The sequence below is a fragment of the Clarias gariepinus genome, chromosome 19 (genome assembly GCF_024256425.1).
Source record: "Clarias gariepinus isolate MV-2021 ecotype Netherlands chromosome 19, CGAR_prim_01v2, whole genome shotgun sequence".
Lineage (NCBI taxonomy): Eukaryota > Metazoa > Chordata > Actinopteri > Siluriformes > Clariidae > Clarias > Clarias gariepinus.
Window position 1 is genome coordinate 11,534,181 of NC_071118.1, and position 23,642 is coordinate 11,557,822.

Consider the following 23,642-nt stretch of genomic DNA (forward strand, 5'->3'; position numbering starts at 1 on the left):
AATGCATTTACATTAAATACTTCTGCAAGGCACTGGGTATGAGCTTAGCTCCACTTGCCACAGGGCTTGTTATAAAGTATTGTAAGTAAAATATAATGAATAATTTAATGGGAGTAATGGTGCCAAATACTAATTCCTAATAACTTGCTTTATTCCTGTAGTTAGCTCCAGGCCTTCGGAGGAGACCGTCCGACCTAAGCAGCTTGGGCTCAGACTCCACCTTCCCCTCCATCTCTATGTCTGAGGTTGGAGACACTGAGGACACTATTCAGCAGGTGGAGGTATGGCTGATTCTCATCACTTTACACATTACGTCTGATCATGTATACATATGTGATAAATCTGTGTTATCAGGATATAGCTGCAATGTTAAATGAGTTATACACATCTGCGTGTTACCCTTCATCTCTGTATAGGATATGGGAGTGGAGAAGGCAGCCAACGACATCAGTGTATTCATGAAGCTGCAGAAGAGAGTTCGTGAGCTGGAGCAGGAGAGGAAGAGGCTCCAGACTAACTTGGAGAAGATGGAGGAACTCAACAAGCAAAAGGTTAGAGTCATGCGAACACTGGAGATTGCATTTAAAGTTGTGTCAAAAGTATGCCTACTTTTAAAACCTTTTCATGTTCTATCTCATTGTTTTAAGAGTGTTACTTTATACTGTATATAAAGGCTGGTATATATCTTCTTAAAAACAAAGCACGGCATTGGTGTAATCGAAGGTGTGCATTTTCTATATAGGGTAGCAATTATTGTTTATCTGTCTTTGGACTCTGTGACCACTTTTTACAAGGTGATAAGTAATTATCATATTGATCTGATCTGTCAGGTGACTGAAGCAAAGCCCTTGGCGTCAGAAGAGGCAGACACACAGGCAGATCTGGCATACAACAGTCTCAAGGTTTACACACACATACAAACACACACATACACATCCTTCTTTTAGACTGACACCCTGTCGACATGTCTCTGCTCGTGGTAATCGATTTGTGCTGCACTTTGGCTGCCCTGATGTTGCTGGTTCTGCTGCCTATCAGGCTGTGGGTGAGTCGAAGGAACAGTGAGGAAGTTGACCTAGAGATTTTTTATTTTTTGTTGATTTAGTTATTTTTTTTATCAGCAAGCATGATCTGATGTTTGCTGGTGTCATAAGGACTTTGCATGATAGGAACAGAATCATCTTTAATGTAACATTTGAATTGTTGATTTTAACCGCAGTCTAAGTGACAAACTAAAACAGAGTTTAAATGGCCTGCTGTAACTGTCAGGACATTGCTGTTTATTACTTTATCATTGTATAGAAGTTGAGCAAAATATTCATTATTTTATAGCACCAAAGTACTTTGCACTCTGCTATGACCTGTGTATTAATTAGTCCGCTTTCATGTGGCAAACCGCAAACATAGTGAAGTTTGGTGTCTAAGATTGCTTTAGTTTTGCACTTGAGCTATGAGGATAATGCACACTGCCTGGCCAAGGAAAAACAAAAAGTCACAACGCCTTTAGCTTTGATTACAGTGCGCAATGCGGTGGCCAATTCATGTGTGAAAATGATTCCTCATGCACCCAAAAACACTCTTTCATAATTTGACTTCATTCAGTACATTGACTTTATTACAACGGAACATTGCTGAGCCTAAACCTGACAAGATGAAGCAACCCCAGATCATAACACTGCCTTGTATAACAGGCACTATGCATTACACGAGCATCGCTTTATCGCTTTCTTTCTCTCCCTGACATACTCATCACTCTAAAGCAGAGTAAATCTCGACTCATTAGACCACATGCGCTTTTTCCATTTCCATTTTTTTAGAACCTTATCAAGTTGGTTCTTCACTATCCTTGCAGGTTTTAATATGGTGTTAAACAGTTCCTATCCCAATTTCAGTAAATTAAATATTATCTTTTCTTGATGCTAGCTAGTAATTCGACCTTTCCTTATGGGGAGTGTAGCTAGCAGGCAGTGCATGTGTCTCAAATTATATCAAGTTGTTCAGTGTCACACAGACTTAATGTTCAGTTACTTTATAAGACAATGTTATGTTATCATGCAAAGACTTGGAGTCATAAGCTACAGTAGCCTAGTGCTCTTACTGCAATACTGAAGAAGCAAACATGTCTTGGCTGATCAGCTTCATTAGTTGTACAGTACTGTTTCTTTAATTCACTGTCAGTCTGTTGATCATGTGAAATGGTTGCAGTGCTTACATTACATGGTATAGCTTTAATTTACAATCTTTCTATGTTTTATTTAAGGACTAGTACTAGTAGAAAATAGAAAAAGGGTGATCACTATAGTGAGGAAAAAGCTTTTTCCACAAAATCTAATGCACTTCATGCTGTCTTTAACAACATACAACATATGAATAGGATACCACCTACTTTATTATTTTAAAAATTTTTTATAATTGGTTAAAAATCTTCACCCAGTCCAAGCACGGTTTTAGGTTCATTATAGATTTGAGAAAATTATCTGAGACAAAAGATATATGTCAAGAAGTATGTATAGAAGGAGCTATGGGGGTCTCAGAGGATCTAAAAGCTTTTAAGACAATCTGAACAAAAGAAGGGAGGCAAAGTGTGTATTTTTTAGATAACACCCAGAAAAGGTGATGGAAACATGTTAAAACAACTTTTTTTCTTGTCTGTGATACAAGAATATCATAAGATCTTGATTTGATCTTAAGGGTCTACATTTATACTTAACTGCACCTTTTTTCCGTTGTTGAAATGAACATGGAAACTAGGCAGCTACTGTAGATATAAAGAAGCATCAGGTTCCTTATCGTATAGATGACAGATTATTTGCTTTCACTTGTTTTCTATTTATCTATCGCACTCAGTCACACATTGGTGTGGAAGATCCTTATTTCACCCTATGATGTCAGTAACTAATCATTTCTAGCTCCTATGTGCTGGCGTTTAACATTCAACCTCAGTCCCCTTTCTGATTTCCTTTTTTGTTTGTTGTTATTAAATGTACAGAGGCAGGAGCTGGAATCTGAAAACAAGAAGCTAAAGAATGACTTGAACGAACTCAGGAAGTCCTTGGCAGACAGAGCATCTGAGAACTGCTCATCCAATGAACTGCAAGACAGCTACAGTGTTCTGCTCAATCAGCTCAAAGCGGCCAATGAGGAGCTGGACGTACGCAAAGAAGAGGTTCTCATGCTAAAAACCCAAATCGTCAGTACCCCCAAGCCATCAGAAAGCAAGGGTCAAATTGTGAGTCTGAATATTATGGAATTATTTGTGAACTTAGGAGAGTCAGATTTGTGTGTTCAGATCACACTAATTACCTGTAGTTCTGTGAGAATCGCTACAGATCATCCTCACTTTCATCTCCTAAAGCAAATGTTCTAGATTAAAACTGTGATGTATACAGTATACTTGAAGGAGAACAACAGCATATTGAACAGGCAAGTTATTTTAGGTTCATGTAATCATTTAGTTTAAACAAAAACAGATAGATTCATAGTATGTGTTTTTTTCTGGGTTAAGATACAGTATAACAGTTAAGATACAGTATAACCAGTATTCATAAATACCAAGAAAGAATTTCTAAAAAGCTGTTGTTTTCAGTCCAGTTCATATTTGACAGAAATGCAGAGTGAAGTAGAGTGATATTTGTATTTTACACTGGTTAGCCTGGTATTTTTGTAAGTACACATTCCCTTGTCGGCTCTGCCTTCATCTGTTGGCATGGAGTTTGAAAAATCATTTCAGCACCACAGGGTTCATTCTGACTGCAGTGACGACTTCAATATTTCTCAGACTTAATCAATGTCCAGTCACTCCGATCTCATGTGATTATGCAGTCCATTAGTCTGCCATCAAGAGCTCGGCTGTGAAAGTCCCTGTAGAGAGGAGAAGAGGCTACAGAGTCACATCATTACAGTTTCAGTGCATCGCTCATGTCAGCATTCTTTATGTTTAGAGTGTGATTTATTAGGACATCTCGTCGCAAAGAGCTGCTTTTATCTTCTGCTTAGGCTCATTCTTTCAGTTTCTTTTAACTTTTTTTTTTGGTCAGAGCTAAGCTAAGGGAATTAAGTGATAATCCTGAAGAACCATGAGAACACTTGTGTAGTGGGCAGGTTTAGTGAGAATGGAGATGAAAATTGGGTTAACTTTTCTAAAGATTTGAGTAAGGTGTTACTGTTGCATTGTTCATGCACTGCAGCAATTTGGTCCCAAGGGGTTTGTGAAGCACCCAGTATAACCAATGTTAAATTTATTACTGAATTATTCTGTTCAATTTAATGGTTTAAATGTAAACATCAAAAAAAGAAAAAAAAACAAGTAGATGTATAAATATTCGTTAGGTAATATTAAAGGTAATATTATACTATACTATACTAGATGTGCCTGTGACTTGCGTGGAATTTAATTAAAAACTTTTTTTTTCTTTCTTTTTTTTTTTCTTTTTTTACGTGTTACCATGAAGTGCACGGAATGAAGGTGTAAGATTGCGTTTATTAAATAGATTTTAATTGCGCACTCATAAGCATATCTTAAAAATATGTGCCATCTGTTAAATTTGAGATGAACTAATGATTTTTTCGAGGTTGATTATTTTTTTTATGATATAAGGGCATTTTCCATTTAAATTTTAAAGTAGCATATCTTCTCTTCCCATGGGCCAATTGCGATGAAACAAAGCCCATATGTTACCTCAAGCTTGGCTAAATACACGTCTCCCATTAAAATTCTTTCAGTAGTTTTTATGTGATGCCCGCACAAAAAAAGTCAGACAGACAAAAATTCCGAAAACCATCTTAATGTGTTCTATTACTTATTTTACGTCTCCCCAATTTTTTTCTTGCAAATATATTCAATGTCCGGACATGACAGCTTTACAGTTTTATTATATGTATAGATTATATTACAGTACATTAAATTACAACACAGCACAGCTCCAGAGTCAACATGTATTTAAGATGTAATTTTTCACACTGAGATGTAATTCTATTATTAATACGTATTTACTCACAAATAAATAATAAGTCTAATATTTGAATAGCTGAATTACATTCATAAAGGGTCCATGAAAATTATTTTGTGTTTAAACCCCTGCACTAGGTGGTGCTCTAGTATATTTTAGGATTCAAGTCCCCAGTGATTACAACATTACACAAATCCACAAGTACACAGGGTTATGGACTAATTAATTATATGAGCCGAGGCAGAGATTCAAGTTCAGTAGGGCACCCAGTACCAGATTCCTGCCTTGGCTTTTGTGTTTACTATCTTGCTTCTAAACTGAGAAAAGACTTGTTTTACATCTAGAAAATCCAGTTGTTTGAAGTGAACTAATCCTTTCCTTAGTCTAGATGCCAAGTAGTACATTTTCTACTCATGGTTCCACTGCTATTGTGTCTCAAGATGCAGGATGTTAATACTCAGTTATTCATTTGATTTTGTAAAACACCAAATGATCTTAGAAATAAATATGTAAACATTAAGACCCTGTAGGTTTTTCAGCTTAATGAATCAAAAAGCCTAACCTCTACCATTTTATAGAGAGTCTGATTTTGGTTACAGATACACAGCCAAGAACTACTGTACAGTATTTATAAGATAAGGCTGTTTGATTAACATCGCAACTAACCAAATACCGACATCTCTTGAAACTTGTGGAGTACAAACTGTATACTAAACTTTTTAACTAGTCAACTAGCCTTCAATTCAGTTCTTGAATGTAATTTCTTTGAAAAGCTCCTAAATGGACTTAACCAAATATAATGAAATTCTTGATATTCTTGTACAATTAGTATCAGATGCCATATATGGTGTTTGAGGTTGAAAATATTTTGTTTATGGACAAATAATCTTGTATTTCTCATTTTTCTACATCAGTACATGTTCTCAAACAATTGTTTACACAACAATGTTTTCAATACTGCTGGGTTTTATCTTGTAAAGCCGTGTTGGCAAATATACTTTACAGCATGTTTTGTAAGTGGTACAGACACTCACAGATGTAACTGTAATTTTGTCCTAACAGATCTCCAAAGACATTGAATGGGACAACAGCAAAAACCCTGTGGACAAGGAGGAGGTTATACAGGCCTACCAGGGTCTCAGTGAGTCCAAGAGGTGATTTAGATAACTATATTCTTTTGGCAAAAAAAAAAAAAAAAAAAACTGAGCCTACATCCATAAAAAGCTAACAAAAGCCGTAGCTTTGAGGACTAAATAGCTAAATGTACAAAACGAGTCCAATCAAGTAAAATGTCGTAGCAGATTATTTAAGTTGCTAAAAAGAAAAATCATGAACTTGATTAAGTAATTATTTATATTGTCTTATTATCTAAGCTGAGGAATTTGGATGGACACAAATTAAGTGTTTGTTTCTATTACTGATGGCTGACTCATACTTTACCAGAGTTGTGAGAAGTTGTAAGAATGTGGTAAAATTAAGAAATAATCAAGTCAATTAAAAAAAGATTTTATAGCACTTTTAACAATGGTCATTGTCTCAAAGCAACTTCACAAAATGTAAAGAAAATTTATGGAAGTGTGTATGAGTGAGAAAAAAATGTGTTAAGATAGTAATAAGATTGTGAGTTTGTCTCTGATGAGCAAGACGAGGACGATTGTGGCAAGGAAAAACTCCCTGATATGGCAATAGGAAGAAACCTTAAGAGGAACCAGACCCAACAGGGAACCCATCCTCATTTGGGTGATAACGAATAACAGAAATTATATAACGGCATTATGTGTTAGGCTGCTGGACGTTCAGTACAACAAAAGTTGTCCTGGTTATCATGGAGTCCAGTTCAGCCCACGGATAAGTCAGCAGGTGCAGAGGACAGAGCGGGGTCTACTGTAGATCACTAGAAGCTCAAGAGCAGCATATGTGGATCCAAACCATCATGAAGCAGAATCCAGCTGTAGGTGGTCCCTCTCTGGATGCCTCAAGATTTTCCAGGGTTGGCCTCCTGGAAAGGGCACTGCAGCTGGCACAATTTCCAGTTGCCTCAGTATGGATAGAGAAAGGAAAAACAGGTGGAAAAGAAAAGAATTAGCGTAGATGCCGTTCAGGATAGTATCAACACTAGGTAGGAGGTCATAATCAACCTATGAGAATAGAAATTCAACAATTTAACCTTTAGACTGCTTGGTGTAGTAAATAACACAAAACACCTTTCGTACATCACAACTGACAGTGGTGGATGGCATGTGGGAACATTTCTAAATTGCTTTGCTGCCCTCCTTACCTTCTTGCATTAATAGTTTTTCCTCATCTTTCTGTTTGTTGGGGGACATGTTTCTTTTCCTATCTACCTGCAGGTATAGTTTGCGTGGCAAGTGCTGTAAGAAAGGCTAAAATGCTCACAGTGTAACTGTGTAACAATTTAAAAAATGTTAAAGTGCAAATGTTTTTGTAAGGGAAATAAAAAAACAGAATAAAACCTATTTTGAATAAATTGCCATCATAACTGCTTTTTTTCCCTTTTTCCTCTCTTCTGATTTCTGACTCTGTTGTGCTTCCGCCTTGCCTCCTTCCCTCTCTGCCCGGACACCAATAACAGACATGACTGGTGTTATTTGAACGAAGATGGGGAGCTTGGCCTGGCCTATCAGGGGCTAAAGCAAGTAGCCAGGTTGTGCTTTTGTGCTGTGGTCTTCTGCTACTTTCTCGCTTCCTTATTTAATATCAGCTAACTAACAAATAATATATTCCATTAATAAATAGTTAATATAAACACTTAAATGTAATATTTACAGTATGGCCCTGCCTTCTTATTTCTGAGCTTTTCTTTGTTATTTTGCGGGGGGAAAAAATTGGTCTTGGGATGTTTTTCTCTTCTGTCACTCTTTTAAGTTTTTTTGTGACGTACAGTACTGAACACTTGGATTTAGCTTGATGAGTGTGACCTCTCAGTGCATGCAGAATTTATTCTTAGAATTTAAACTTCATTTCAACCAAATAATGAAATTTGTGCATGTGTATGTGTCAGACTGTTGGAGACACAGCTCCAATCCCAAAACAGGAAGCACAAAGATGAGCTCGAGGCTCTGCGCACACAAATTGAGGTGATGAAGGAGGATCTGGAGAAGAAACAGGAGATGCTAAATCATTTCAGCTTGCTGCCCCCAGATGCCCTGGTGGAGTACAGCGTCCAGCAGGAGATCACACGGCTCACCAACGAGAACCTGGTCCGACACAATCATTTTTCTCACCTTTAAGAAGCTGTCAGCTTCATAAAATCGTATTGCTTAGTTATGGACATCTGAAAATTGCTATGGATATAAAATTAGAGCAGGATGTTACATGTTATTTTTAGTAAAACTTTATTTTTAAGATTTAAGAAGGCACGCTGAATATAGCCAAACTGTTTAAATAAGAGATTAATAAAGATTCTTATTTTCATTCTACAGGAAAAGATTGTTTAAATTGAGCCATGAGATCAACAATTAGAATACAATCAAGACTAAAGTGAACTTGTAACAGTTAAAGTGAACACATATTGTGTTAAAATTGTTTGCCAGTTTTAAAATACAACAGATGATGATAATAGAGGTGTTAATTGCATTCAAGGACCTCAAGGAGATCATGGAAAAGCTGGAGAAAAATGAGAGGAAGCTTAAAAAGCAGCTCAAGATCTACATGAAGAAAGTTCAGGATCTTGAAGGTTTACATTTTGTTTGCCTTTCCTTCTAAATTTCTGTTACCTATGCAGTTAAGTTAGTATTATGGTACTAAGCAATGTCTTTGTGTTGTACAGCCACTCAGGCAGCGGCGAATCGACCCCGTCTGGTCAGACAGGTCACAGTTCAGAGGAAGGAGAAAGATTTTGAGGGCATGCTGGAGTACCACAAAGATGACGAGGCCGTCCTGATCAGAATGCTCATCACTGGTAAGCGTTGTCAGTCAACATAAAGTGCCAGTGCTTTAACTACAACAAAGCTCATCCCCGGTGCTGGGTGTCTGTGTGTGTTGATTTCAGACATGAAGCCACAGTTAGTTTCCGCTACAGTACCTTGTCTCCCAGCGTACGTCCTCTTCATGTGCATCCGTCATGCAGATTACATCAACGATGACAATAAAGTAAACTCTCTGCTCACTTCCACCATTAACGCTATCAAGAAAGTCCTTAAGGTACGGTATAGCCTGATGTGTCTATACAAACAACTTTGGTTTAAAATCTTTTCCATGTTCCAGTGTCTACCATTAATTTGTATAATATTATTTATTAAAATGACTATAGAGAAATCATTCTTGGCTGTTTAATAAGTTATTTTTGTCCTATTATACATTATACACATCATTGTTATAAGATCATATATTTCAGCTGTTATCACTGCATGGACATACAGTACTGTGGGAAACTAAAAACTATCCACTAATGCCGTGCAATTTAACCGTTTTTTAATTTTTTTATTGAATCGATCTTTTGTTGGTCGATTCGTTTAATTTAATAGATGGGTTTGTTTTTGATTCAGAATCATTCATACTTTTAAATTAGTTTTGGTAATCTTACAAATGCTTAAGGTTATAAAATTGACAGGAAAAAAACACGTTTTGCAAGAGTTTTGCAATACATTCGTTTATTGGTAGTTGGTGCAATTATGCCACCTACTGTACTGGAGTAAGGAGCAGAAGACTGACGTTGGAAAAAATTTTATCAGAGGTTATGAGGCATGACATTTAAACAATTAACATGCTGCAAGTCACTTAGTGTTTCAATATTTATTAGATTTTTTAGTAGATTTTAAAACTTCTAAATCTGTAGAAAACAAAGCTATAAATTAAACAAATCATTGTCAAACCTTGAATCGAATCAACAGTACACCTAGGATTCACAGCTTTACTGTTCCTTTTCTACTGAACTTTTCCCGAGTGCTTTACAGAAAGATTAAGCTTATAAAATTACCATGCCATGCACTACCTAGGGTTAAAGTTTAAATTAAGTGCATTAGAATAGTCATTTGTAGGAAACCATTTTAAACATAGTCATAGATTGTTAATTTTTAAGAATGCTTGAATTTAAATATTTTTTAATGTAATAATTTGTTTGTTTGTTTTTTTAAGCAAAATAAAAAAATTATAAGTGGCATTATGATTAGCCTTATCATGAATTCAGAAACATGCAAACTTGAACAGTCCAATTTAAACACACCCTGCCTCTTCCTCTGGTAAATCAAAATATTATACTAGGAATAAACCACATTTATTATGCACTGTTAAAAGAAAATAATCAAGAATGCTTTTGCATGCCAGTCTATATGAAACGGAGTGTTTTATTTCCTTTAAACCACAGCAGTTTGCCAGAGATAACAATTATTTCTTTTAAAATTTTTACTTGATTATCTGAAAAAAACTATCAAATTCCATTTCAGTCTTTTGAAACTAATTAAATAAAATCGCCCCAAGCTTACAGGTTATTAACACTGTCCATCATTCTCATTGCTCTACAGAAAAACTGTGATGACTTCGACATGACGTCTTTCTGGCTGGCTAACACGAGTCGACTGCTGCAGTGCCTGAAACAATACAGTGGAGAGGAGGTGAGGAAAGCACTATTCCTTATATCACCCCACCTCATCTTTAATAGTAGTAAACTGGTCTAAGTCTATGATTTTGTTTCACAGTCATTCATGACCCAGAACACACCTAAACAGAACGAGCACAGCTTGAAGAACTTTGACCTGGCTGAGTACCGGCAGGTTCTGAGTGACCTGAGCATCCAGATCTACCAGCAGCTTGTTAGAATAGCCGAGAGCATGCTCCAACCCATGATCGGTTTGTGGAGAAGTGTTATTTATACGCACAACTCTATTAAACTTTTTAAGGACATCCATTTTTTTTTTTATTGAATGTGACTATTACATTTAAATAAAATAAACTGACATGTTCTTCCCCTTCCCAATATTAGTGTCAGCTATGCTAGAAAGTGGCAGTCTGACTGGAGTCAAGCCCCTGGGTTACAGACACCGCTCCTCTAGCGTGGACTGTTACAGCGATGGCCCGTCAAGCTACACATTGGAGGCTCTGATCAAACAGCTCAGTCAGTTCCACACAGTCATGTCCGACCATGGTCTGGATCCTGAGATCGGCGGACAGGTTGTGCGCCAGCTCTTCTACTGCATCAATGCTGTGTCACTAAACAACCTACTGCTGCGCAAAGACATGTGCTCCTGGAGCACTGGCATGCAGCTCAGGTACTGAACCATGTGTCATACTGTAATATACCTCCGATACTAAATTATGTATTACACATATGTAATGCAGCTCAAGTATTGAACCATATTTATACTGTGATGCAGAATTAAGTATTGAATTATGTGTTGCACCATAATGGTCTGGGTACTGAAATGTTTAAAACTGCCTATAATGCAGCATCGGTACAGGTTTTGTTGTATTGAACAAATTGTCACATTACGGTATAATAAATATGCAGTTCAGATACTGAAACATGTGCTGTAATGCAGCTCAAGTACTGAAACATGTTTCACACTGAAATGCATCTCAGGTACTGAACTATATGTCATTGCTTTTAAGATTTATGTGTTACAACGTTAAAACCAGCTGTATATCCTGATGATTTAGGTACAACATCAGTCAGATGGAGGAGTGGTTGAGGGGACGAAATCTTCATCAGAGGGAAATTATGTTAACCATTGAGCCCCTCATCCAGGCTGCTCAATTGCTACAGGTGAAGAAGAAGACATCTCAGGATGCTGAGGCCATCTGCGCCATGTGTAATATTCTGAGCACACAACAGGTAGGAGCCTGGGTAGGGTGAAAATATTTTTTATTCACCCTCTCTACATCTCTGAGTGAAAGAGCTCAACCTGCACTTTTACTTCCACAGATTGTGAAGATCTTGAATCTGTACACTCCACTGAACGAGTTTGAGGAAAGGGTCACTGTGTCCTTCATCAGAGACATACAGGTACACTAGTGTAACACAAAATAGGCAAGGCTGTCGTCTGTATTATTCTTTAAACTACAGTGCTGTTGAGTCTGTGAGTCTGCTTGATCGGCTGCAAAAACTTTTATCTTAGTTCTTAGTGACAAAGATACAGTATATGCCGGAGGTAGCTTAGTGGTTAAGGCATTGGACTACGGTTCGGAAGATCACAGGTTCAAACCCCACAAACCACCAAGTTGCCACTGTTGGGCCCTTGAGCAAGGCCCTTAACCCTTAACTGCTCAGATGTATAATGAGATAAAAATGTAAGTCGCTCTGGATAAAAGCGTCTGCCAAATGCCCAAATGTAAATGTAAAATGTAAATATGCAATAAAATATATATGTATATAAAATATATGCAAGTGTCTAACTTACAACTTTTTCTCAAATGTGAAATGTTATAAGAATAATATGTAAAGCGTCTTTATTAGAATTTTAACCCCAAAATGTTAATACAGGTCGTTAAAAATTTTTATATTTTTGATACAGTTATATATTGATATATAATTTATCTCTGCAAGTTTCTTCTTCCATGAATGAGAGAGATATGTTTTATTTCCAGAACCTTCTACAAGACCGTGTAGAAAACAGCCAGCTCCTGGTGGACACCAAGCACACATACCCCGTGCTCTTCCCTTACACTCCTTCAGCTTTGAGCCTGGAGACGCTGCACATCCCTGCCTCTCTCAACCTGGACTTCCTTGTCAGAGTTTGATGTCTCTATGTTTCTTCTGTGTATCTCTCTCTCTCTGAGCTCCACCGAGTCAGCCTGGGAGTAGAGTGGAGAGCTAACCTCATGCAGCACAGCCTCAGCAACCAAAAAAATACCCTGACAGATCATGACAAAGCAAAGCAAGAGTCTTTCTTTAAAAAAGTACAATATTGAAGTGCTTTCTGTATGTCAGAGCAGGTGAGAGATGCAGGTTATTGTCCTCTGGTTACTCTTTGGGGTGAAACAGGCAGGGATTGTCTTTAAAATGTACGTAAGAGTGCTGGAGAGAACACTGGAGACCATAAGATTCCTTGCAGATTTCTTTTATTCTTTTATAAAAGTTTGGTCTAGTTTTCCACACTTTCACTCCTCAGTCCAAGTTCTAAAGTTGGTTAAAAAGTCTTCATTTTTTTTTATAATTTTTTTTCAGCTGTCAGGTAAAACTACTGCTTTGCAGACACATCTGTACAATTGAAGATCAATTTTCCCAACCATAAGAATGCCATGTTTGCAAACTTTTATGATGAGAGGTAAATGTATGTGGATACGTGTATTTAAAAGGTCTTTTCACGTGAAATGCAGGAATTAAGAAGGCTTAAGACTTCCAAGGCTACTGTAAACAAGCAGGACTAGTTGTCATTTCTTATTTTTCCCTTTATCTTTATTCTTGCTATATCAAATGTCAAGTTTTGGAGAAGGTTTTGCCCTTCATGTACACATCACTATATTGTGTGTTCCTGAAAGTTTAAATTAACTTAATTAACAATGAGGCAGACAGCTTCTTTTGGAGATAACCCCACTTGTCTGCTGCAGGTTTAAGTATGCAGGACATGTGTGTGTGCACGCTAAGGTTCCTCATAAGTCCCATGCTTCAGTTGCCCAGAAATCTAATTCACAATGCAAAATTGTGGTAACAAGTTAGTTACCGCCTCACTATGTGACACATCAACATGAAGTGTGTTAAGTCAATATGTTTATTTTCTCCGCAAATCCTGCCTATGTCTCAGGATACTGATTTGTCTACCTAAGATTTTGGATGAACTTACATATGCCCATTTCAAAAACATGGTACATTTTTCTGCAAGGCAACAATTATATTAGATCAGTTGTAAATACATGGTAATCTTCAGAATTCCCTGTTTAAATACAATATTATATTATTGTAGATCATAATGTCCCATTATTAAAAAAATAATGTTTAAAATTGGAACATGCTGGCACTATTTTGATGAAGCTACAGCACTTTTACTGTACATTTTGCAAAATGTTTTTTTTTTTCAATTTATATTGGAGTGCAGAAGTCTTAAGCCACCCCTCATCTCTTAAAATTTTGCTTCCAACGAGCTAGACTTTTTGCATTTTAATGTATAGGTCTTAGGCTTCCTGAATTACTTTTTTGCCTTTAATTTTTAGTCCAGTCCCTACGCCTGCCCAGGTTTAGAGGATTTGTTTGTTAAGCCACACAGTGATATATGAATCATTCAAACACTCATAGGTCACTGTGTGGCATGAACCAGTGAGAAACAGGTGTAGATGATGAATGATGCCAGTGATTAGTATACTGGTGATGCTGAATGCTGAGTGATTAGAACAGACGAGAAGGGAAATGAGGTTGCTGCCGTGGTTGTTACATAAACATCCAATTTTCCAATTGTATTCTTAGGTATTTTGCATCCTGTCACAGTAAAAGATTTGTTTAAATTTCGTAAATTTTATCTTCTTCATTTAATTAATTTAAATATAGTTTGATTTAATATGAGGATATGAGGGGCAGATCAGGATTTTTGCACAGTACAGTATATTTGTGCCATAACAACAGGGAGGGTGTAAATAGCACAAATCTTTTCAGGTCTTGGTTTATTTCCTCTGTTTCTCATCTTTTTGACATGAGCTGGGCGACAGTCTCAGTTATGCCATAATATACCTTCTAAAAAGGCAATAAAAATAACACCATTGTGGATTTCAGTGTTGTTTTCGTATATAATGCAGGTGTAAATATATAATGGATATATATTTACATTTTGTATTTTTTTTTTTTTTTACAAATGATCTTAAAACCCTTTTACCTTGGGCTTCATTCCTGCCTGCTTATTACTTTAATCTATTTTAATTTAAAGGGTTTGGGAATGTGTAGTTTAAAGCACTGTGATAACTTAAACCTGCCTAAATGTTCAGATGTATTTATTTCAAAATCTCATCAAGTGCTGCAGGATTTTTTCTGTTTGCCAAAAGGCATGTTTTAGCCAAGTTTAGCTGCTGGGGGGCAGCAGTGCTTTCATACTGGATGGCTCCTGAGTCCATCTTTTGCTGAGGATGTGTGTCACTGCGCTATGTAGGTTGGTACTAACAACTAACATTCTTCACAGAAAAACCTTCTACCTGATTGTGAATCTCATTACATGCTCTGAGAAAATTCAAGGAATTTATTTTTTCTTGGGTGTTACTTTCCAGACCTTTGTACACTTTTCCTGAGATAATGTAATGTAATGTGTGCAGTCTGAACAAATGTTAAAATTCTGTTCATACTAAAACCTTGTGGAAAAAAACTGTCTTATGAATTTCACTTCATGATCTCTGAAACAAATTCCACCATCAAGAATCAGATCAAAAAGCATTTTAGGCAGAAAAAAAATTACTAGCTAGCCAACCTGGATAATGTCAGTAGTGACTACAAAAGTTGCTGTAATTTATGTAGAATCAAAGCTACCAAGGTAGGTATGTGGGATTGCACATTTTTGTAAATTCATATCCATTTTAATAAGTGTAAAGTAACTCCTGATATGTTACAGTTAAACTTATTCACATTTTTGTTTTGTTAAGGTGGAATGGTCAGGGACTAATGATTTATATGGCAAGTGATAAGATGGTCCTTGATGTTAAATATAATTAGTGCTGCACAATAAATTGCATAAAAATCAAAATCTCAATATGGACCTGTGCAATTATTAAATTGCAAAAATGTTGCAATTTATTACTGGTAATATACCCAGGAATTTATATAGAGTTGGTCAATAAGTTAAATATATTTTTTATATTATTTTGATTTGATAAATAAATATTGGTAAACATACTTTTAATGATGACATCTGTCCAATTATTCAGTGTTAGCCTAGATAAAGAAGTTTGAATATTAAAATAGAACATTTAGTAGTTAAATATCATAGTGTCTGGAGGTCAAAATAATCGCAGTGTTGACTTTATTATCAAGTTGTGCAGTCATAATTGGATAAAAAAGATAATATATTCTTGGATTATAAATTTAGATCACATGAGAACTAAGAAATTTAAGAATAAAACAATAACTTCTGGTCATAACAGCATCACATCATTACTTTCTTAGAATATCAATGTTGATTCCTTTCTACTACATTTATAGCAGGGTTAAATATAGGGACAGGGAGCAATATACCACTGAAAGATGAGAAAGATGTTGTGTGAAAGATGAAAGATGTTGTGGAAGATCAGTCTATGCAGCACTATTAAGGTTACTGTAAGTAACATCCACATGCACACCAAGACCTTTTTATTTTATTATTATTATTTTAAAACTCCCCAACTAGCCATTGTCCTTTGTCCAGTGAAGCTTCAGATTCCATGATTGGCTAATTGCATAAACGCATGAGTACACATGCTACAAGCAAAGCCACCAATGAGTGCATATTAGAGAGGTGTATAATGTTGTATGTATGTTTTTTTATTTCTCTTTTTTAATAATAATTTTCTACACCATACAATAAATACAATAATTTTACACAATCTCACTTACGGTTGAGATGTTATTAACCAGTGATTTCTGTGGCTTATAACTTTAAATGAACTTCTCCTCTGCAGCAGAAATAGATACAAGTGTAAATCCGTGGGCCAAAAATTTCACACATTAATTTTCACAAAGTCTGCTGCTTCAGTGTTTTTAGATCTTTTTGTCAGATGTTACGATATACTAAAGTATGTATTTACAAGCATTTCCTAGATGTCAATGGCTTTTATTGAGGATACCATTAAGTTTATGCATGAAGTCAGTATTTGCGGTGTTGACCCTTCCTTTTCAAGACCTCTGCAATTCGCCCCGCCATGCTGTCAATTAACGTCTGGGCCACATCCTGACTGATGGCAGCCCATTCTTGCATAATAGTTTGTCAGAATTTGAGAGTTTTTGTTTGTCTACCTGACTCTTGAGGATTGTAGATTAATTTCTTAATGGGATAAAGGTTTGAGAAGTTTCCTGGCCATGGATCCAAAATTTAAGGCAAGGTGATCCATCATGCTGGAAAATGCATTGTTTGTTCTTCTTGGATGGTTTGGAGAAGTTGCCCTAAAGGATGTTTGCACCATTCTTTATTCATGCTGTATTCTTAAGCAAAATTGTGAGTATAATTTACACTTCCTTGGCGAAAAATCAACATGAATGATACATGAATGGTGTCAGAATGCTCTACTGTTGGCATCACACGGGCGTGATGGTAGCGCTGACCTTCATGTATTTCAAGAAGGGCAGCAAAGAAGCCACATCTCTCCAGGAAAACCATCAGGGACAGACTGATGTTCTGCAAAAGGTAATTTTGCCTAAGAACAGAAGTAGATCATGGTTTTCCTTTTCTGAGATATTATTCATGAGTGTTTTATCCAGTATTTTTTATTGCAGATACTGTACTGTACATTCAAAATACTTGTAATTTTTATGATTGACCTTGATGTTTAAAAGTAATGATAAACTGTTATTTCTCTTTACTTAATTACATAATTTCATTTGTGTTATTTTATAGTTTTGATGCATTCAATGTAGTTCCACAAAGTAGAAAATCTAACAAAATATCAACAATCTCTCATAGAGAGAGAGAGAGAGAAAGCAAGAAAACTAATAAATAAGGTATATTTAATGTTTGACTTTTGCTGTAAAATTGTATTTAGATGTTATGAATGACTCAATTATTTGTATGCATTTTATTTGCATAACATAACACTACTAATAATCACAGTGTGTGTTATTGATTTATTTTTGTTAATTTAAAGGGGTACAAAAGATTATAAATTATGCCATTATAAAATAATGTATTGGGTTTATACATGTTATTAACATGATCAGTAAAAAAAAGTTATTAGCATTTTTGCTGATCATTTGAAATGAATGCTTTAAAAGTCTATAAATAACACACACTTGTGGTAATAAAAAAATAAAAACTTTGAGTTTGGGTGTTTTACGTATTTCTTAAATGAATCACCAAATTTAATTGAAAAAAAAAAGTCAACTAAAATCACTTCACAGTGGAGAAAAAAATGTATAATTAATTTATACCTTGTACTAAAGTGATGAGCCACCTATCATTTCTTTTTTTGAATTATGAAGAATACATTTACAAAATAGGAACAATTGTTTTGCTGTGAAGGGCTGAAAGTGCCTAAAGAAATGTTACAGGGACTGGACAAAAATCTGAGCCAAAAACATTCTTTAGGGAGCCTGGAGAACTATTCCTCACGACTACATTAAAAATACAAAAAATCTGCTTGTCTGGAAGCAAAATATAAAGAAATTAGGGGTAGCTCAGGACTTTTGCATAGTAAAGTATAATAAATTCCAAAATGTCTCTATATTACATATATTGGAAATGGACATTAATTAAATTTCTCTATGAGTTATCAATCTGAGCCCTGTATGATGTGAGATGTAAGCAAAATGCATTCACCACCCTGAGGTTCTGTGGCTTGAAAAGGAGCGCAAATGAATAAGTCCCGTGCCAAAACTGTGAAACACTTTTAACCCTGGAAAATAACCCTTGAGCTCTATTCGTGTTAGTAATGATGAAAACAGTCATGTTTATCCAAGATTGTGCACTATGACCTAAACAAACAAGGTGACACACACAAGTCATTTGTGCAGGCGCAAACACACACACACATACATGCTCTCAATTAGCAAGGCAATATAAGTTTTGGTCTAAATTCACGATGCATTCAACCAAAACTAAGTTTTATTTCTTATTTATTTATTTCTTTATTTATTAAGTTCTTATTAACCCATTATTATGATTATTTTAATTAATAATAATAATAATAATAATAATAATAATAATAATATTTAACACTTTTATTATACATTATGTGTCAGCATTTCATGTGACGGTGTTTGATTGCTTGATTGCAGACACTTTTATACAATAAATCAATAACTTAGCCAGATCATTTGTAGAACACTCAATAGTTACACTTCCATGACCCCAAAGGTATATAAAAAATATTATGCTATGCATTTTTTTTTTTTTTTGCACTATTCTTTGGTTCATTTTCCAAAACATGTGCTTAAGGGTTGTCTAAATGATATTTTACAATTAAAATGGGTTACAAGATGCACAACGTCAAAGAAAGACTTAATAGACAGAATATAACAAATATCATAGTCTGGTTTTTCAAATTGAAATGCCAAAGTAACCTAATGAATCAGTGTCAGTTTATTTCTTAATCATATAACTTTTGACTTCCTGTGACATTTAGGTCACAGCACGCTGTAGGTTAGTGCATAGGTTTAAAGGCCCTGTATACAGTATCTGTCCACTGCAGAATAATCTACAGTTAATGTACTATACAGTAAGTACATTTTACACGAGTCAAAGCTACTGCTCTACAGTGCATGCAAACAGACATGCACTGCACTTAACCTCCGTCTTCCTCTCTCACTCTGTCTCTCCCTCCTTTTTTTCTTTTTCTCTTTCTCTCCTCCTGTTTGTGGCTTTTTTTCACAGAGCTTTTGTGAAAGTGGCTTTGCACTCCTTCCCATCCACAGACACAAAGCTAACGGTTCCAGACGAACAGAGCGCTGCTAAACTCTGAATCTCTCTGGCATGTCTTCTGCTCGGTTAGTTACCACAAATGAACAGGAAGTCATCAGCTGTGCAAACCATTTCCAAACTCATGAAGTAAACAAAACCTGTAAGGTCACGAGCAAGCGTCCTAGCCTCTTAATTAATTAATCCGCTGGCTGCACCTCCTTTTATGTCACCTCAGCAGTTTTAAGCTTGTTTTTTAAAGGTTACCCGTTGACAGTTCTCACCTTCTCGAGCTCGTCTGCACGGAACGTGTGGTGACCTGACAACCTTGTCTAGCTTGTTTCATTTCATCTTTTCAACATATGGCTATCGTGACAGATATCTTCTCAGCTTCCACTGTTATCTTTATTCAGTCCTAAAATCACCTCGTAAGTGTATTTCTGTTGTGCTTTCTAGTCGTGCTTGTATCCGCTTCATATCCTGCTAGGTGTGGGGTTTGTGTTGACAACCCTTTAAAAAAAAACAAAAAAAAAACAAGAAAAAGAAAAACCCTGTTAGAATTTATTAGGAAAATTCGAATTGCATAATGAAACTTAATGTAATTGGCTTCCAGCAACAAATATATATTTTAATAATCCCACTAGAACTCAATCTAACCATCTTTCATGGATGGCTTATTATTATTATAATTATTATTATTATTATTATTATTATTATTATTATGTGAAATAAAATTAAAACATATTTCTAGTGGAAAAATATATTAATTCCACTAAAAATATGTTCTAGTGGTGTATTTTCCAATAGGGAAATAGGAGGGTTGTTTATGTAAGGGATAATGTACGTAAAGTTGATATAGAAAAATAATTTAGAACCATATTTCATATGCATACATATTTGTTCCCCAAGCAGCCTCCTTTTTTCTCTCTTTAAGCTAATAATACAAAATAATGCAGCTTGTTATATTTGAGAAAACTAAAAGCTACAGCTTTATACCTCTTAAACCACTGTGACTCCTTTAATCTGCATCAGATCAGATTACACACGGTTTTAATGTTTATACAGAGCATCCCGTACAAGTCCACACGTACGTTATGATCACAGAAACAATAGAGTAGCTTTACAAACTATATGATCTGTCTTGTAGCCTAGGAATATCGATCGAAACCTTTTCCCCCACTGCTCAGCACCGAGAATTCAACATCACTGCGTTGTAAATGTGTGTAATGGATATTTGATCTTGAGTTATGAACCACGAGACCATGAGAACTGAATAGCTTCATGGAGAATGACTGCAAGCAGAGGATGAGTGATGGGGGGGGGGAAAAAACATTCCAGTATTAACAAATGGCAAGCACAGACAAGTGCTGCGTGCAGATAAGACAAGCTCTGAAGCTGTTGTTCAGAGATGATGTGTGTGATAGGGGCCTTCAGTGATGGGTGTGTGGTTTCAGGGGGTTTGTTTGACGTTCTCATCCTGTATATCGTGAAACCTCTCCTGTATAGCGCAGTGCTCTGCAGCGGCACTACCGCACGACTTCTCAAGCGTCTAGCCGATTCGCTCGGGCCGCTCCTGGAGCCGCCACAACGCCTGTGAGGTGAAAGACAAGAACTAACCAATCAGTGCATATTTGAGAAGAAGATGACAAAGCAGAGCAGAGACAAACAGAGCAGAGAAAGTGTGTGTGTGTGTGTGTGTGTGTGTGTTTGGTGCTTTTACCCCCTTTCCCTGCCGCCGTACTCGCGTTCACGTCTTTGAGAAGCTAACCACAGCGAACGCCCACGGACGCACTCGAGAGCAGAAGCTCGGCGCCCCGCACCCCGCTCACTCCACCCAGTTCTCTTTCACCCTCTCATCACTCTCTCCCCCACCCCCGTACACAGCATTTCCAGCTCCTCAATCTCTTCAAGCTTCTTAAGAAGTTGTAGTGTTTTTAGTCACTATTACAAGTATAGATTTTCAAAGAAGAAAAAATTACTCGGTGTACTTCATTTATTAAAGTTATCGAAAAGGGGCCCGCAGCTAAACTTTTCTGGTCAGTATAAACAAATAAACAATATGTCGCTCGGAATATAGTTCTTACAAAAAAACAACTGTAATTAAAGTATGGAAAATCTTCCTACTAACAGTAAAACACTTTACATTGATATTACTCTGTGGTTTACCATGGTTTTACTATAACATTAGCTAGTAACCATAATACTACTCTGGTTCAACTTTGGCTTATTGTGGTTAACCATAGTACTTAAAGGTGAGCATGACTTTACCATGGTTTTTCTATGGTACACTTTACAGTAACCATAATAATCCTGTGGTTGAACATTATTGTACTTTATGGCAACCCTGATGCTACTGTGGGTTTACACTAGTACTTTACACTAACCAGAACACTACTGGAGTTTACTAAAGTAGCCTTGATGCTTACATGGCTTTACTGTGGTATTTAAGTTTACCATACCACTGCTATAGCTTTAATAATATACTTTATGGTAATCAGGAAACTAACATGATTGTACTCTGGTACATATGTGGTAGCTGTAATGCTTCAAAGGGATTATTGTAGAACATCATGGTTCCTGAGACATGGGCCATGGTTTTATTGTGATACTTTACGGTAATCGTGCTTTTACTGTGGTACATTATAGCAAACATGGTACTGCCAAGTTTTCTATAGTGCTGTACTTTAGGGAAATACTAGTACTTTTATGGATTACATGTGGTACATTATGGCACATTATGGCACTATCATGGTTGTACTACGGAAATGTATGGTGACTCTGTTACTTAATGCTGTCATGGTTCTACTATGGTATTTTACTGTAACCATTGTACCAATCTAATTTTATGAACATGGTAACCATAACACTACCTGATGCTATGGTTCTTCCTTGCTAGAAAGCTTGGGTTAAAGCACAGGGTCAGCCATGATACACATTCCCTAGAGCAGTTAGAGTTAAGGACATTGCTTAAGTCATGAACAGTGGCTGTTATGGCCTGAACCCCACAGTTGGTAACCCAGAGCGTTAACCACTGCCCTGGTAATAGACTATGCGTAGCCAATAGTATGTCACTGAACCATGCCGCTAATATGGTTTTACTGCAGTACATCATGGTTATAAATACACTAACATGGTTTCATTACAGTATGTCCTAAAAACTGACACAACCACACAGCCTTTAATGGAAAACGGATCTTTAATGTATATGGATTTTCCATGTATTTACCTCTTATTTATATCTTCTCTACCAAATATGCTCGATCTTCTCATTATGCAACAGTGTGCTGTTTACCTGTTTCTGAGATATGGAGAAAGAGGTTAGTCTGCTTGAACTTTTGTAAATATTGCTTTGACCTACATTGCATTAACTTTCAGTAGACTTATTGCCAACAAATAAAACTTAATAAACTCAATAAGGCAAAAAAGTTAGTTTTAGGGCAGTTAGCAAAGGTTTTAGTTTTAATAAAAATTTAGGTGCATAGAAGACTAATAAATTTTCCTGCTTTCCTGCACACTGACCATGAAGGTTATTACCTGGAACACAAATAGAATATACTGTAAGTAAACAAAGCCAAATTCCACAACCCTCGTTCCGTAGAAAAATGCATTCCAAATGAAAAATGTGCATTTCAGTTATGTAGTGCAATATGGCATAATGCCAAAGTTTACGGCTAAGAAAGAGTGATTTCATTTGTGTACTTCTGTCTGAAGGCTTTTCCTGTCAACCTACAGCCTTTCACTACGCAATGGAGTTTAGTTTATGAATATAGATTACAGTAAGCCAGGCTTTGTCCGAAATCACAGCACAAAGACATAGACTATGTCTCGGTCCTTTCCGTTTTTTTCTCTGATGTGTTTCCAGTCATTTTGTGTGCATTTGCGTTTGTTTGTGTCCTTGAGCTGCGTAGTGTCACACTGGTGCTGCAACCTGGGAGCATGAAGGCATTGTCAGTAACAGTGTGTGAAAGAGGCAAGGGATGCCATATTAATTCCCCGTCACATACACACATTCCTGATGCGGATTCCCGCTAATCCACACCGCGCCTGCTAAACTAGCTAAGAAAACAAGAAAAACTGACTACATTTTAGGTGAGCAAGGGAATGATACTTACAGCACGTTCCATGTGTCTGATCCTGAACTGATATGAATTGAGTCAGTTCACTGTAACTCAGAAAGCTAAAGTGTGTGAAGAGAATTAGTCATACCCTGACAAATGATTTCTAGCATAGATATTGATCTGAA

General features: G+C 36.3%; 1 protein-coding gene across 3 annotated transcripts in view; it reads left to right on the top strand.

Annotated features, from left to right (window-relative positions):
* The window catches only part of myo5b (myosin VB), a 78,179-nt gene extending 64,628 nt beyond the window's left edge, over nt 1–13,551 (top strand). For 2 of the 3 annotated variants that reach the window (XM_053478584.1, XM_053478585.1), the window contains exons 25-39: nt 162–281; nt 417–551; nt 831–902; nt 2,990–3,229; nt 6,012–6,103; nt 7,972–8,170; nt 8,553–8,646; nt 8,740–8,871; nt 8,962–9,113; nt 10,433–10,522; nt 10,607–10,757; nt 10,891–11,176; nt 11,565–11,739; nt 11,830–11,910; nt 12,492–13,551. In XM_053478584.1, the coding sequence (XP_053334559.1) occupies nt 162–281; nt 417–551; nt 831–902; nt 2,990–3,229; nt 6,012–6,103; nt 7,972–8,170; nt 8,553–8,646; nt 8,740–8,871; nt 8,962–9,113; nt 10,433–10,522; nt 10,607–10,757; nt 10,891–11,176; nt 11,565–11,739; nt 11,830–11,910; nt 12,492–12,644 (2,172 nt within the window). In that variant the 3' untranslated portion in view covers nt 12,645–13,551. Of the gene's footprint in view, nt 1–161; nt 282–416; nt 552–830; nt 903–2,989; nt 3,230–6,011; nt 6,104–7,542; nt 7,615–7,971; nt 8,171–8,552; nt 8,647–8,739; nt 8,872–8,961; nt 9,114–10,432; nt 10,523–10,606; nt 10,758–10,890; nt 11,177–11,564; nt 11,740–11,829; nt 11,911–12,491 lie in introns of all 3 variants that reach the window. The other variant, XM_053478586.1, reaches the window with a different exon arrangement.
* Nucleotides 13,552–23,642: the final 10,091 nt, after the last annotated feature.